Source organism: Chaetura pelagica, unplaced genomic scaffold, assembly GCF_000747805.2.
Source record: "Chaetura pelagica isolate M959 unplaced genomic scaffold, ChaPel_1.0 scaffold28, whole genome shotgun sequence".
NCBI classification, from domain to species: Eukaryota; Metazoa; Chordata; class Aves; order Apodiformes; family Apodidae; genus Chaetura; species Chaetura pelagica.
In genome coordinates, this window is record NW_009954303.1 from 193,209 (window position 1) to 210,040 (window position 16,832).

At 43.9% G+C, this 16,832-nt stretch overlaps 1 protein-coding gene across 1 annotated transcript in view; it reads right to left on the reverse strand.

The window, feature by feature from the left end:
* SLC22A18 (solute carrier family 22, member 18) overlaps positions 1-10,829 on the reverse strand; it is a 68,515-nt gene extending 57,686 nt beyond the window's left edge. The window contains exons 1-4 of the mRNA XM_010003872.1: positions 10,656-10,829; positions 8,704-8,801; positions 2,347-2,492; positions 1,443-1,575 (exon numbers count right to left, since the gene is read on the reverse strand). Of these exons, the coding sequence (XP_010002174.1) occupies positions 1,443-1,575; positions 2,347-2,492; positions 8,704-8,801; positions 10,656-10,829 (551 nt within the window). The remainder of the gene's footprint in view (positions 1-1,442; positions 1,576-2,346; positions 2,493-8,703; positions 8,802-10,655) is intronic.
* Between the last annotated feature and the right edge of the window lie 6,003 nt (positions 10,830-16,832).

Below are 16,832 nucleotides of genomic sequence, written 5' to 3' on the forward strand. Positions count from 1 at the left end.
AGGTTTACAGAGAGCTGAGATAAAAAGAAGCATCACTGCAGCACCTGAATGCATGTGGTCACACAACAGGTTTCAGAGAAGAATGCATGATGCCCAACACCTTAACTGAGTGTGCACTATGCAAAATGCCCAGGTGTCATAGCCCTGCAGTGCTTACGGCACTTGGAAAAGGATAATGAAAAAAATCAATATTTGACTTGGCTGCCTTAAGTTCAGAAAAAAAATTATTTAATGAGCTACCACTGCTGTACAAATGAAGGGAGTTGGTGCATGGGATGGTAGGGTGGCCCTGGGCTGCTGTGATGGTGACAGGAGGCTGCAAGCAGCTCTTGCAGGGACATGTAATAGACACTGACACTTGCCATCAACACTGATCCCTTCCAGGACAAGCCCAGTTCCTGAAAGCTGGAGCTTCCCCTAAGGATTTTTAACCTCTCCCCAGTGCTGTAGAGCAGCAATAATGCTTGCAGAGGTTGAAAAAAGTCCTTTCCATTCTGACCTGAATCTGCAGAAGCAAGTGTCCATAATAAAGCAATTAGAGCAACAGAAACACTGAAAAGTTCACAAGGGATTTTTTTTTTTTCCCTCTGCAGAGAAAAGCTGTGGAATCTGCCATAAAGATTACAGCACTTCCCTGCCTGCAAAACTCTCTGACACACCTCACTTCCTTTACTAAGAGGGAACAGAGACCAGTGATTTCAAAGGGATTTTTTTTTTTCCCTCTGCAGAGAAAAGCTGTGGAATCTGCCATAAAGATTACAGCACTTCCCTGCCTGCAAAACTCTCTGACACACCTCACTTCCTTTACTAAGAGGGAACAGAGACCAGTGAATTCAGTAAAATTAGGTGTTTCTTTCCTATTGCAGCACACAAGAGAAGGTGGCAGCCTGCTTTGACATGCCAGGCTGTGGAGAGCGCACAGGGAAGGGGCAGGCATGTGCTTCATCTTGCTGTGACAGGGCTCTAGACCTCCTCACTCTTTTCTTCTCAGTGTCCTAAACTTCCTTTCTCCTTTCCCGGGGCCTTACTCTACATTGAGCATCCCCAAGCCTACTGATTTCCCCATGAGTTTCACAGTGCTCACAATTTCCATTTCTCAGTTGTTCAACCCTGTTTCTTAAAAGCAAGTGATGGAATATGTGCTGCTTTTCATCACACTCAGCTCCAAAGAGAAGGCAACCAGGAGACAGACTCAGTTTCTCATTTCAGTTTGGTTTTATATCAATTTAAATAGAGAGAAGATGAGATTTTCAACAAGGTCCCTTGAAAAACAGTGGGAGTAGTTCTCTGTAGAGGTATGGAAAGCAGAAATGTTGAGTTCTGGTATGATCCTCTACTGCCACCAGCAGTAAGATATCATAAAATGCTGGCAGGGAGCAAAACAATCCTTAGCTGCTCTCTCAACAGTTGCAACACCAACAGCAAACAAAGGAGCCACTCACCCAAGTTTGGTGGAGAGGACACCTCCCAGGGCAGAGCCAATGATGATGGCTACTCCAAAGCAAAGACCCAGTTTCCCCAAAGCATCAGCACGTTGAGAAGGAGAAGTCAGGTCTGTAATAAGCTTCTGAGCACCTGCAGGGAAACAAATCACTTGAAAGAAGCTTGCCATGGGGTCTGAGCAACAGGTATAAATCTTTAGGCCACAGAAGCAGTGCCTGCCACAAAATGGTCCTTGCAACCCCAGGGCAAATGCTCATACACACCACAGAGTGGAATTGGTTCAGCCCATCAGCTGTAGGAAACAAAAGGCTCAAGCCACTCAGATAAACTACTTTGCAAGTGGTGAGAGGAGGCTTAAAACTCTATCAACTTGAGTCTTCTTGCATGAGTTACATTGACTTCTGGTAGCTGAAAGCCACTGTATGGATTATACTAGAAACATCTAGGAAAGGCCAACTAAAGCAGAACAGCTTGATAGGTAACAGAAGGTGTTTTTGTAACTAACATTTGGTCTAATATGTTCATTTAACAAGGAGAAAGGGAAAAGCTCTCTTATAAAACATCCTGATTGCAAGAAATCAGCTGAGAAGTTTGGGATAGCACTGCAGCCAGCAAGTACTCATCACCTGTGTCTGGATAGTGAAGTCCAATAAATTTGCTGAGGAACACACACAAGGATGAACCTGGGGCTACAGGCTACCTGGCCTTGCTTTCCTGCTGCTTCCCATAACCAATACACCTGCTGCTTCATGTTCTCAGTCTTTCACCTGTGATAACCATGAAATGTTCCTTCTGCCTTCCTTCATGCTGTTGAGCTTGTTGATTTCTACCAACGTGAGCATAAAGAGAGGAATCAGGCAATAAATGCAATTTGGAAAGTCACCCAGCCCTGACCAACCTTACCTGGTACCCCATGCATGAACACTGCTGGCAGCCTGGAGAGAAAGAGGAGGGGGATGTTGCTGGAGATGGACGTGAGCAGGAAGAAGGCACTTCCAGATGCACAGGAGAGAATTAAGGCAGCTCGGGTCCCAAACTGGTCTGCAAACCTGGTACAGAAAAGGTACATGTGTGTCAGCAGTGTGACTGTGCTGGTTGTTCCAAGTGTGCTGCACTCGGGTGGGTGGAGGTGCATGGCCATCTCTCTCATTTTCCTGTCACAGAATCTGATCAGATTCTCAGAAGTGCTCTGGTCTCAAAAGAGGACTAGATACTCAGAACCCCAGCACTGGGTAACTGCTCTTCACTGCTATCAGCAATACAAAACTTCACCTAGCAAAAAAACTCAATTGCACCCAAAACAACCCCCCCCAAATTGGAAGCCTTCCAGAGGAGGAAGGAGCTTGGTCAGCAGCCACCACATGGCCAGTCTCCAGACCTCACAAAATGACACATGCTTGCTTAAGTCCCTTCCACTGGCATTTTGCTGAATAAAAGTGATTTATCTCAGAGCTGCTAAAGATCAGCCATGAGCAGAAGCAGTTATGGCAGCTCAGCAAATCCTTCAGCATTATCACAGCACAGAACACAGAGCACCCTCAAAATTTACTTTGCAACGCTTAGAGTTGGTTCAGATCAGGCAAACAGATTAGCTGTTTTTTTAGTTCAGGTTCAATGGCAATAGAAGTTACTTCAATGTCTTTTTAGAGGATGTTCAAAGCAAAATTTCTCATTTAGCACCACTTAAAGAAAATAAATAGCCAGCTTTCTATTTAAGTTCAATAAAGACTTCACAATAGTAACTCAAATTTGCTTTTATTTGTGGAAAGAAACCAAAATAGCCAGATGAAGTTTTGGTTTGGGTTTTATTCAACTCCAAGATACTTTGCAAACTATGTTGAACAAAGTCTGGGTGTACCACAGAAAAGGTTCTGAGCAACTGGGACAAGATTACCATAAACTAGGCTGTAGAGTTTTTCACTCCAATTCCTCCTTCCTTCATTTTACTTCAATTTACTGAATAACCCAGCTGGAAATTAATCTGGCCTCTATTGTAAAGGATAACAAGAAATGTTCCTATAAATATATCAACAACAAAAGAAAGACCAGGGAGACCCTCCATCCCCTATTTGATGCAGGAGGAAACACAGTGATGAAAGGATGAGGAAAAGCCCACAGTGTTTAATGACTTCTTCACCTCTGTCTTCAGTAACAGCACCACTTCTATAGAGGGAATTCAATTCCCCAAGCTGGGGGGCAGGGACTGGGAGCAGAATGACCCCCCACAATCCAGGACAAGATGGTCACTGACCTGCTGCATCACATAGATGTGCACAGATCTATGGGGCTGGATGGGATGCACCCAAGGGTGCTGAAAGAGCTTGTGGGGGTGCTCACCAAGCCACTTCCCATCATTTACCAGCAGTCCTGGCTGACTGGGCAGGTACCAGCAGACTGGAAGTCAGCCAATGGAACCCCCATATACAAGAAGGGATGGAAGGATGATCCAGGAAATTGCAGGCCTGTTAGTCTGACTTCAGTATCAGGGAAGCTGATGGAACAGATAATCCTGAGCACCATTATGCAGTGCATGCAGAACAACCAGGTGATCAGGCCCAGTCAGCATGGGCTCATGAAGGGCAGGTCCTGTTTAACCTAACCTCATCTCCTTCTACGACAGGGTGACCTGCTTATTGGATAAGGGAAAGCCTGTGGATGATGTCTACCTTGACTTTAGCAAGGCCTTTTACAAGGTTTCCCACAGCATTCTCCTTGAAAAGCTGGCTGGTCTGGGCTTGGATGTGCACACAAAACTGGTTGGATGACTGGGTCCAAAGAGTTGTGTTGAATGGAGTTAAATCCAGTTGGTGGCTGGTCACAAGTGGTGTTCCCCAGGGCTCAGTGCTCGGGCTGCTCCTGGTTAACAACCTTTCCTCCATCCACTAGGTGGGTCACTTGGTCATAGAAGGAAATCACATTGGTCAAGCAGGACCTGCCTTTCCTGAACCCATGTTAGCTTGGCCTAATTCCTTGGCTATAAAAGATGTGGCCATGCATCTTTTTATCTCAAACTTGTGTTGCAACTTTTGCCATCAATCAGACAATATATGCTTATTGTTCCATCTACACCAGTGGGAGTCCAGATCCAGATGGATTCTGTGTTGCCATTTTCCTTCACTTCAGCATCTCTTCTGGACATTAGTGAATGACACACACGTGCACAGAGGAAAACCAGATTTCAGATGGCATCAGATCCAGAGCAGAAATATGACTCTAGTTTTGTACATCAATAGAAAAAAGCATTCAAACTGGGCCTCTTGCAGCATCTCCATTCTTAGGAATGCTTTTTCTTTCAAGTTGCACTGGAGAATTTAATATCACTATTATTAATTTTAAAATTTGTAGTATGGTAATGTCCAAGGGCTTTTGGTGATCAGCTCCTTGAAGTGCTACACCCCATGCACCAGAGGATCCTGTAAAGCTCACAACCCATCAACCAGAATGGTAAATCCCACGCAGGAGCACTGAGGCACACACCAACTCTGTATCCATTTATTTGTTGATAGTATCAGGACCAAAGACAAAAGCTAGATTTTCTCAGCTTCATTTTAGTTTCCTACCACTGGATTACACTTCTCTTTTGATTTTTTTTCCTGCTTTTTGGGAATGCATTCTCCTACCACTTGAATTTTTTTGCACTATTTACATTTCAATAGGAAAGGCAGCACATGTCCCATGGGGTAAAGAGGCAGAAAACCTGAATCTTTTCCACTCTGATTTTGATAAATAAGCTTATAGATTAATAATTTCTTAAAGATTCATGTGCTTTGTATTAAACACTGATGTAGTCACAGTGAGATTCAGCTGTAGAAATAATGTGACCTGCTATTATTTTAATTGATAGCTCTACTTAACATCAATAAATACCCTCTCTTTTTAGGTTTCCTAGTCACTAGACATTTCTAGAATTATACATGGCTATAAAACATTTGCAGGATTAAGCCATTAGGACATGGGCTCTGAGGACTGTGATGGTTTAAGCCTGTTTCCAGTATATTGTTACACTTAAGTGTGTGTCATTAAAACATAGCTAAGTTCATATAAAGGCTGCTTCTACATTGTATTGTTTCTAATTATAGTCTTTCTTTTCCCGTTGCCCATTTATGAAATCTTCAGACATTTCAACAGGACCACGAACCAGAACTAAATGTTTTTTATTAAAGTATTAAAAGTCCTGGCCTTTTTCAGCTATGAAAAGGGTGATGAGAACTGTTCTCACTTACCTTCCAAAAATGGGACCTCCCACAAGCTGGAGGACACCAAAGGTTGTCTGGAGGTAGCCAAACCCTACTGAATCCAAACCTAGGCTCTTTGCCAAGTACTAAAAAAAGAAAAAGAATAGGTTACAGGAAATAAAGCATGCTGTATTTCTGAATAAAGAGCTTAATGTCTGTGTGGAGAGAACCACAGCTCTAAACAAGCACTTCCTACAGGTCCCCATACCCACAGATGAAATTGTCATTGGGTCAGACACAGGCTGCTTAATAACGACCCAAAGCTTCTATCCCACACCATCCACTAATGAAGATCAGTGGGGATGTGACCAAAACCATCACTTTCATATCAGGTGACAAGTCTGAACCACTCTTTACCTTTGCAGCCTGGCACAGGTGAAGGTACTCAGCTACTGCTAAGGGTGATGAGGTAGATCCAAAGTATCTTTCCTGCCTCCAGAGCCCACAGCTGGGGGGCAGCCTGAGCACCACCCAGAGGGTGGCTGTGGTAAGGTCTTGGAGTTTTTGTTTAATTGAGCAAGTTGGAATAAATGCAAGCACAATATGGGCAAAATACTACCTTTGCTTACAGTCTGATGGTACACCCACAACTTGAGCTCACAAAAAATCACAGATGTACACCTCAAAGAGCCCAAATCCTTTGGTTGGTTGGTTGGTTTTTATTTAGAATTTGTGTGCTCAAGGGACAGCTATTTCTGATTAGTGTTTTTGGTTTGTGTCATCTGCTAGGAGTTGTTTAAAACTCTCAGTCAGGTTCAGCTCTCAGAAAGTGTGGAGTTGCTCTTACCTTGCCTGCTTCCCTGATAGCTGCTCTGTACCCAGGTCCCCAAACCCCCTGATATTGATGGGTGGTCAACAACTCCAATCTCTTATAAATAAACTCTCATGATGGAGACCCTTTTTTTCCACTGTTCACCCTGGTTAAACTTTTATTTCAGAAACCATATAATTTCCTCTCACCAGACCATGTCTATGTTGCAGCCATGGGCTATAACCCCATAGTGAAAGCATGGTGCCTGAATGATCCTCCCACAATCCAGGAGGTCAGTGACCTGCTACACCACCTAGAGAGGCACAAATATATGGGACCAGATGGGATCCACCCAAGAGAGCTTAAATAGCTGGTGGGGGTGCTCACCAAGCCACTTTCACATCATTTACCAGCAGTCCTGGCTGACTGGGCAGGTACCAGCAGACTGGAAGTCAGCCAATGGAACCCCCATATACAAGAAGGGATGGAAGGATGATCCAGGAAATTGCAGGCCTGTTAGTCTGACTTCAGTACCAGGGAAGCTGATGGAGCAGATAATCCTGAGCACCATTATGCAGTGCATGCAGAACAACCAGGTGATCAGGCCCAGTCAGCATGGGCTCATGAAGGGCAGGTCCTGTTTAACCTAACCTCATCTCCTTCTACGACAGGGTGACCTGCTTATTGGATAAGGGAAAGCCTGTGGATGATGTCTACCTTGACTTTAGCAAGGCCTTTTACAAGGTTTCCCACAGCATTCTCCTTGAAAAGCTGGCTGGTCTGGGCTTGGATGTGCACACAAAACTGGTTGGATGACTGGGTCCAAAGAGTTGTGTTGAATGGTGTTAAATCCAGTTGGTGGCTGGTCACAAGTGGTGTTCCCCAGGGCTCAGTGCTCGGGCTGCTCCTGGTTAACAACCTTTCCTCCATCCACTAGGTGGGTCACTTGGTCATAGAAGGAAATCACATTGGTCAAGCAGGACCTGCCTTTCCTGAACCCATGTTAGCTTGGCCTAATTCCTTGGCTATAAAAGATGTGGCCATGCATCTTTTTATCTCAAACTTGTGTTGCAACTTTTGCCATCAATCAGACAATATGTGCTTATTGTTCCATCTACACCAGTGGGAGTCCAGATCCAGATGGATTCTGTGTTGCCATTTTCCTTCACTTCAGCATCTCTTCTGGACATTAGTGAATGACACACACGTGCACAGAGGAAAACCAGATTTCAGATGGCATCAGATCCAGAGCAGAAATATGACTCTAGTTTTGTACATCAATAGAAAAAAGCATTCAAACTGGGCCTCTTGCAGCATCTCCATTCTTAGGAATGCTTTTTCTTTCAAGTTGCACTGGAGAATTTAATATCACTATTATTAATTTTAAAATTTGTAGTATGGTAATGTCCAAGGGCTTTTGGTGATCAGCTCCTTGAAGTGCTACACCCCATGCACCAGAGGATCCTGTAAAGCTCACAACCCATCAACCAGAATGGTAAATCCCACGCAGGAGCACTGAGGCACACACCAACTCTGTATCCATTTATTTGTTGATAGTATCAGGACCAAAGACAAAAGCTAGATTTTCTCAGCTTCATTTTAGTTTCCTACCACTGGATTACACTTCTCTTTTGATTTTTTTTCCTGCTTTTTGGGAATGCATTCTCCTACCACTTGAATTTTTTTGCACTATTTACATTTCAATAGGAAAGGCAGCACATGTCCCATGGGGTAAAGAGGCAGAAAACCTGAATCTTTTCCACTCTGATTTTGATAAATAAGCTTATAGATTAATAATTTCTTAAAGATTCATGTGCTTTGTATTAAACACTGATGTAGTCACAGTGAGATTCAGCTGTAGAAATAATGTGACCTGCTATTATTTTAATTGATAGCTCTACTTAACATCAATAAATACCCTCTCTTTTTAGGTTTCCTAGTCACTAGACATTTCTAGAATTATACATGGCTATAAAACATTTGCAGGATTAAGCCATTAGGACATGGGCTCTGAGGACTGTGATGGTTTAAGCCTGTTTCCAGTATATTGTTACACTTAAGTGTGTGTCATTAAAACATAGCTAAGTTCATATAAAGGCTGCTTCTACATTGTATTGTTTCTAATTATAGTCTTTCTTTTCCCGTTGCCCATTTATGAAATCTTCAGACATTTCAACAGGACCACGAACCAGAACTAAATGTTTTTTATTAAAGTATTAAAAGTCCTGGCCTTTTTCAGCTATGAAAAGGGTGATGAGAACTGTTCTCACTTACCTTCCAAAAATGGGACCTCCCACAAGCTGGAGGACACCAAAGGTTGTCTGGAGGTAGCCAAACCCTACTGAATCCAAACCTAGGCTCTTTGCCAAGTACTAAAAAAAGAAAAAGAATAGGTTACAGGAAATAAAGCATGCTGTATTTCTGAATAAAGAGCTTAATGTCTGTGTGGAGAGAACCACAGCTCTAAACAAGCACTTCCTACAGGTCCCCATACCCACAGATGAAATTGTCATTGGGTCAGACACAGGCTGCTTAATAACGACCCGAAGCTTCTATCCCACACCATCCACTAATGAAGATCAGTGGGGATGTGACCAAAACCATCACTTTCATATCAGGTGACAAGTCTGAACCACTCTTTACCTTTGCAGCCTGGCACAGGTGAAGGTACTCAGCTACTGCTAAGGGTGATGAGGTAGATCCAAAGTATCTTTCCTGCCTCCAGAGCCCACAGCTGGGGGGCAGCCTGAGCACCACCCAGAGGGTGGCTGTGGTAAGGTCTTGGAGTTTTTGTTTAATTGAGCAAGTTGGAATAAATGCAAGCACAATATGGGCAAAATACTACCTTTGCTTACAGTCTGATGGTACATCCACAACTTGAGCTCACAAAAAATCATAGATGTACACCTCAAAGAGCCCAAATCCTTTGGTTGGTTGGCTGGTTTTTATTTAGAATTTGTGTGCTCAAGGGACAGCTATTTCTGATTAGTGTTTTGGTTTGTGTCATCTGCTAGGAGTTGTTTAAAACTCTCAGTCAGGTTCAGCTCTCAGAAAGTGTGGAGTTGCTCTTACCTTGCCTGCTTCCCTGATAGCTGCTCTGTACCCAGGTCCCCAAACCCCCTGATATTGATGGGTGGTCAACAACTCCAATCTCTTATAAATAAACTCTCAACCTACAGGCTCAGGGCAATGCAGGTTTGTTTAGCCCCAGAAGTAGGGACCAGTGTGTCCCTGGAGGCACAAAACCATCAGAGAGATCTCTCAGAAGTCATGGGCTCACCAGAGGCAGGGGTGTGCTTGCATATTACAGCTCACAAGAGCAGGAGCTCACAAGGAACTCGCAAGAGCAGGAAAGCTGTGTGGTGGAAAAGGATGTGGGGATGTTCATTCACAGGAGGCTGAACATGAGCCAGGTGGCCAAGAAGGCCAACAGTATCCTGGCTTGTATCAGGAATAGGGTGGCCAGCAGGACTAGGGAAGGGATTGTCCCCCTGTACTTGGCACTGGTGAGGCTGCACTTTGAGTACTGTGTTCAGTTTTGAGTCTCCCACTACAAGGACACTGAGGTGCTGGAGCATGTCCAGAGAAGTGCAGTGCACCTGGTAAAGGATCTGGAGAACAGGTCTTATGAGAAGCATCTAAGGGAATGGGTTGTTCAGCCTGGAGAAAAGGAAGCTGAAGGGAGACCTGATCACTCGCTTCAACTACCTGAGTTGTAGCAAGGTGGGTGTTGGCCTCTTCTTCCAGGCAAAAAGCATTAGGATGAGAGGAAACAGCCTCAAGTCACTCAAGGGGAGATTTAGATTGGCTATTAGAAAAAAAAATTCTCCACCAAATAGGTCATCAAGCAGAAGAAAGAGTCCAGTACATGAGAAGCAATGACTCCCACTCACAGCTTGTTTATTACACCCTCAGAAAACCAATCTCTGATCTGAAATCTCTGATTCCTGCTTGTTTGGTCACTTTCCCACTGCAAGCAAGAAGACATGAACTACATCAGTTTCACCCAAAGCCATCAGGCTAGGAAAGGGCTCTAGGTGCTACTGCAGTACAAATAAACCAGTTTCTACTGTGTGGGCATTCCCTGAACACAGTCCTAGCTTGCCTCCTAGGTAGGAATACACTTTTCTTTCTCCTGCTAGAAACTCTCTTCTGACTTTACTGGAAATTATATAGCCTGGCATTGCAAGCAAGATGTGCTGTGAAGCAGGACAACCCATACTCACAGGCATGACTCCCATCTGCATGAAGAGGAAGGTCATCTCTAGGGTTGTAATCAGGTAGGCAACAAGGATCACTTGTCCTCTCTTGATCTCCCCCAGGTGGCTGCTCTCCCCCAAGGTCTTGCTCCTTATTCCTGGGGCTTCTCCCTCACCTCCAGCGCTGGTTTTTGCATTCATGGTGCTCATGGAGTAAATTAGTGCAGGCTGACAGGCTGAGAAGTGACACAAAAATGCTTTCTAGCAGGGAACGTGAAGCACAGGGAAGGTTCAGAAGCTGTGTTTACAGTTCAAAGCTTACAGCGTGAAAGGTGCTGAGTCAGCGTGCTGAGGATTGATTTTTCCTTTCTTTGGGTTTTTTTTTTCCTCCCCTTGCCTTACTTGCCAGGCTGGTTCAAAGGTAAACAGGCACAGTATCATGGATCTCCTTCTTCAGCCTTGTCCCTGGTGGGGTCACTGCTTCAAGGATCATCAGGAAAAAGACCTGCTTGGGGTGGGGTGAAAGTGAACATTGCCCCAGACAAAGGCACGTGACCAACTTTTTAACTGCTTCATTTCTTTCACTCTTCTTGCCTCTGGTGGCTCAGAAGAAATGGCTGTTTTAATCATTCATGAAAGGCACTTAAATTTTATTTTTGGGGGTTGCAAGTGAAGCTCATAGCAGAACAGCTATTTCCAAGTCCTCGTGCTTCTTGCAGTAGATTTATACAGATCCTGGAACAAGCACTGGTCTTACATGCAGTTAGAGCTGCTCTCATCAACACCTCTAACGTGCTGCAAATTTATAGAGATTGAGTTAGCAACTGTTCACAAGCCACTCCACTGTGACTACGAATTATCAGCCAATGCCAAAAACATTTTAAAACCAAAAAAGCATTAAATCCTTGCAAATATGACTACAAATTGGGGAGTTAAATAAACAAGACTCATTTGACCTTTGGGAGTTTTGTTTGTTTGCTTGCTTGTTTACTTAGGGTTTTATTCGTTTGTCTGTATCCTTTGGGGTTTATTTGTTTGTTTTCTCACTTGTTGAAGCCTGGAAGTCTGTCTGAGCATTATCTCTATGTTAAAGAGAAGAATAAAGCAGAGATCTCAATGGCCAGATTTTTTAAAATCACAGATCTTTTAGTAGGAAGGAACCTCAAGAGATCTCATCCACCCTCCTGCTCGAACACATCAGTTCTGCTGTGGCTTTTTCTAGATAAGCTCCAAAAAGCTCAAACAAAGATATTCACAATGCCCAACCTGAATTTCTCAAGCTGCAGCTTGTAGCTGTTGCCTGTCATGGTACCAGCTGCCACTACCAAGAAGAGTCTAGCCTAGTTGTCTCTGCTGTTCAAATAGTTCCAGGTGGCTGTTAAATCACATCAGCCTCCTTTTTGCCAGGCTAAACACACCTCTTTCAAAGATGATGTACTTTAGACCTCAGACCTTCTTGGTAGCCCTCCCTTGGGTCCTATCCCGTTTATTCACACACCCTTGAATTGAGAGGCCCAATTCACCAATTCAGGCTCACCAGCACCAAGCAAAGAGGAGTAACATCTTCCCTGGAGGTCCTGACCATGCTACTCACCAGTGGCCCTTATTCCTGATGACTGGCTCACCTAGCATCACCATCACCCATGGTCCTCATGCTAGGGTTACTAGCCATTCAGTCAGTCCCCAGACAACCTTGGTGCAGGTGGATATTCTGCCCCTGCAACCCTTAGGTCACTGACCATGTCACCCAATGCCTCTAATTTAGTAACACCTCTGTTCAGAAGCAGAGACTTGACTCACAGTGAAGGCTGACACAAACACATCAATGCTGGGGGACACACAGATGGTTGCTGGCTTGGATCCAGAGAGGTTGTCAGAGCTCCCAGATTTCCAACCAAGCCCAGGAAGAGGGAACTATAAATTCTCACACCCTTTTATCAAACACATGTCACTGCAGAGCCCTGGGATTTGCTGAGGGCTGCCAGGCTCTACTTCTTGGTGAAGGAGAGTGAATACCAAAGGTTTAATGTTTCACCAGGGGCAGGTACCATATCCCTGGAGGCTGCACAGATGCAACCACTTGCAAACTCAGCCAGAGAATGGGTGAAAAAGCATCATGAAAGAATGACTTCTCCAGTGATACCAGCACTCAAACAGACCCAATGCACACTGCCCTAGAAGTTCTATTTGTTACCGAAGAAGGAAGATTACCCAGTGTGTATCCCAGTTTGGCAAAGGATCAGTGCTCAACATTTGGTTCAACTCAGCGTGAAACAATGGATTTGCTGTACTTTAAACGTCCTGCAGCACAGCACCAACATCATCACTGCCTGGTTTGCACTGGATAGGCACAATGTGCAAATTACCAGCATTGAATAGAGTAAAATTAATGACAGAACTCTGTTTATGGAGGTTTTGAGACAACCAACACAGCAACTCATGCAAATGCAATGTAAAACACTGCTTACGGGAAACGTTGCTGACTTGGACTTGAAAAGCATCAATATTTTGACTAGTGAGTTTGTCTCAGCAGCAACTGAAAACAGATCCCAGCAAGGTGACAGAGGGAAGCAATGACTTGCAGATGCAGCTGCCCTCCACCAGATAGAAGCCTCACCCTGCTGGGCCCATGCAGTGCAGACAGCTAACCAGCTGCATGCTCTCACTCAGATTTACTTTCTTTTTATTGGCACTGGCGAGGAAAATTGAGTTTAAAAAAAAACGCAACAAAAAAGAGTTTAATTTTCAGCTTCTGGGGCAAAAGACACAGTTTTGAGAAGAAGGCACCTCAATTTAGTGCCTGGTGTGGAGGTGACCATGGAGAATGAGCTACAATGACTGGATTCAGTTCCTGTACATCACTGGATGCCTCTTGATGGATCAGTGCCTCTTCCTAGGCATCCCAGATCAGGAGGCAAGTATGAAAGTGCCCTGGGCCCAACTCAGTGATCCTCTTCTAGCAATAGTCTCTTTGGGCAGGATAATTAATCCCATCCCTGCACTTTGGTATGGACAGGACAAAGGGGAAAGGGTGGCAGTTTTAAGCCACCTTTACAAGCCAAGCCATGTTCATGCTGCTCTGGCCCCAAGGATGCAAGGATGAGCTGTATTATCCAAATCTGGCCAAGATGTTGGCAGCCCTGAATCATCTCAGTGTCTTCCTACAAGGTCTTCTGCACAGGAACCTGGACTTCCCTGACTTTCAGCACCTGATTTTTAAAATGTGACCCCATGAATCAGTCAATGTAGGAGCTAAACATGCAGCATGAGCACTGATAGAAAAACAGCCAGTATGATTGACACGAGGCAGATCCTTCTTTTCCCCTGAGTGAGAAGCCTGTCTGAAAATGTCTGCAGGAGCCAAAGTATGATGGAGATTAACTCCATTCCCAGCTACACCCCACTGAACACTGCGTTTGTAGCCATCCAGCGATGGCCAGTTCATCTCAGCCTGTAATGATAATGCATAATTTATGACAGATGGCATAGGCTGGCATTGCATTTTTATCTGAAGGCTCCTTCTGGCTCAGTTAAAGACTGCACCATGGGTAGCACTCAGTCACTGACAAGGTATCCTTAAAAAATAAAGATTCATTTAAAAACTAGGCAGGAATAGGTTATGAATAGGAAATTAGTTTTCTTGGGTAGGATAAATAAACTTTAAATGGACAGATATTCCAGGGAGACTACAGTGAAAGCAAGCAAGGAGATAAACGTCTTGTGATGAAACTGCAGATTAGGCCATTAGCTATGCATTAAATCTTGGCACTTATCAACATTTCTGGAGTATTTATAGCTGTCTTCCCACTAAATCTTTCTGATGCCTATTTTTCTGGTGATCTCTGGTGATCTCTGGAAAAAGAGAGTGGGAAACCTGAGAACATCTTTACAAAAAAAAATAAATCTGTAGACTTACTGTTCATGTTACTTGGGCAGAAACCTTTCTTAAATCACTGGGAATGGGAAGCAAGGGCAGCTCAAAGTGCATGTGTCTGGGGAGGGGAAATCGACCCACACCAGTACCAGCAGTTGAAAATACTGGTTGAAAAAGCACAAACTGTGTGGAAATAAATCCCAAATCCTTCTCTTAACTTGTGTTTTTTCACAGAGCAAGATCAATATGATCTGTAGCAGTATGAGGTACTCTGGGTGAGATTCACTTGTCTCCTGAGGATCAAAACAAGCTTTACAACCTGAAAAGAGCCTTGAAGAAGGATGAAAGTAGAGATATGCTGCCCAATGATAAAGGGCATCTCTCAGGCCTCAAATTCTCTATGAATTTGCATTCAGGTGTCTCTAGCTATGGAAAACAAATACCAGCATGAATCAAATGCTGCTCCAGTGCAGATCAGCCACAAACCCTTAATTATACCTATGGCAAGTGTGAGAGCCAGCTGGGAATGCCAGGGAGGGAATTGCTGCCTCTTGGGTCCAGCAAAGCTTTCATTTCTCCTTGCAAAGAGAAACCACATTTCTGTGGACTATGTGCTAGAGGGTGCTGGGAGGGACATGAGGTATGGGCATAGTTATGAGCAGACATCATCTCCCTGCCCAAGAAGCAGCAAAGACAACCCTTGCACTCCTTGCAAGAGCATCATGAGGCTGCTGCACCAAAACCAGTTAGAGATGCAGATTTTCAGACAAGAAGAAACATAAAAACCCTTTCAGAGATACAGCTCTCAGGACACAATCATTCTGGGGATGTTTCTTAAGCTCTGTAATATGAGAGAGGAAATGGAAGAAATACCTCGAAGCAATTCCCCAATAGTTGGAATGCTGAATTGCTATAATGAGGGGAACAGCTCAACACCAGCCATAGTTGGTGAGAGTTGTCAAATCCTCAGGATCTTGTCCGATCCTTCTCTTTCCCCAACCCTGACACTGAGAGAACTGGTCTCATTTGTAGTCTGGTGAGAGATTTATGCAGTTAAGCAAATAAGTATTGCCAGAATTATGTCCCATGGTTGTTGACTGATTTATTCCTTTGTCTAATTGTGTTCAAGAAAAAAGCAGCTCACTAATGAATGGAAAAAGACTCCACATTGCCAGCAAAGGAAAAAAAAAAAGCCATGTTTAGTTTACAAAATAGCACAGTCTTCAAGGATTTTCATAAAAACTACAGAGACAGTCCAAATCGGCAATGAAATCAGATTCCCAGTGGCTGCTGAACTCTTTTGGCTCTTTCTGTGTGTGTATTAAATTGCAGAAAGCAATTATTTATAATTTGTTTTCATAAAAATGCTGGTGAGCTTATTCTGCCTGGCAAATGATTTTGTTAAATGGAAAAGGCTATTGTTCATTCTTTTGGTAAAGCCTTTGTTACGCAGCATATTAAACTGCAAATCACATTTTATCTCAAATATGGCTGGTTATTATTAACTGTTTAATGGTAAAGCCCCAAAGCTCCAGCTAATATTGAGGCCCTGTTTGGTGCCCTGTAAACACAAAAAGAGGTTGAGACTCAGATGAGGGAAAAGATTAGATCCTCCTTGTGTTGTAGATGGGACCCTAACAGACAGAGGAGTTCAGTGACTTCCCTGAAATCACAGAGGAAATCTGTGGAAGAGAATGGAGCCAGAGTAGATCATCTATTGGACTCCAGTCCCATTGTTTAACCACAGGGCAGTTTCTCCTCTCTAATATTCTGGAAAAATTAAACCAAAAAAGAACATTTCTGCTGGAATTTGACAGCAAATATGCAGATGGGGGAGAGACTTTTTCAATTGTAAAAGAGTTTTGGAAAAATCCCATGGCCTGAATTCAGGGGAGTTACACCAAGAATAACATGACCAAATAGGACCAAAAAAAGCATAGTTCTTTGTACCCATCCAGTCTCATTGGCTTTAGCAGGACCTCACTAGAGCAAGAGCCTCTTGTGTCTGCTTACACCGAGTGGCTCCTTCCCTAGGATGTTTTCAGCTCAGCTGGAGGACTCACCTCCAGAGTCATCTCCCAGGTACTGCCATGGCTGTGGCCCACCTCTACCCCAAAATCTCTCCTGAGCAAACACAAACCTCTCAAGTTTCAATGAGCTGCAGCCACACAGTGGAGGAAGGCTGCTGGGCTGCCCAGAGAGCAGTCACCGACCTTCTCCTTCAAGTGAAGACATCAAAAACCAGCAAATGCCACCAGCCTCTAGTGGTATGCTGTGCTAGAATATGAGAGAATCAGCAAGAAAAAAAAATTACTCTTCCCATAGTTAGA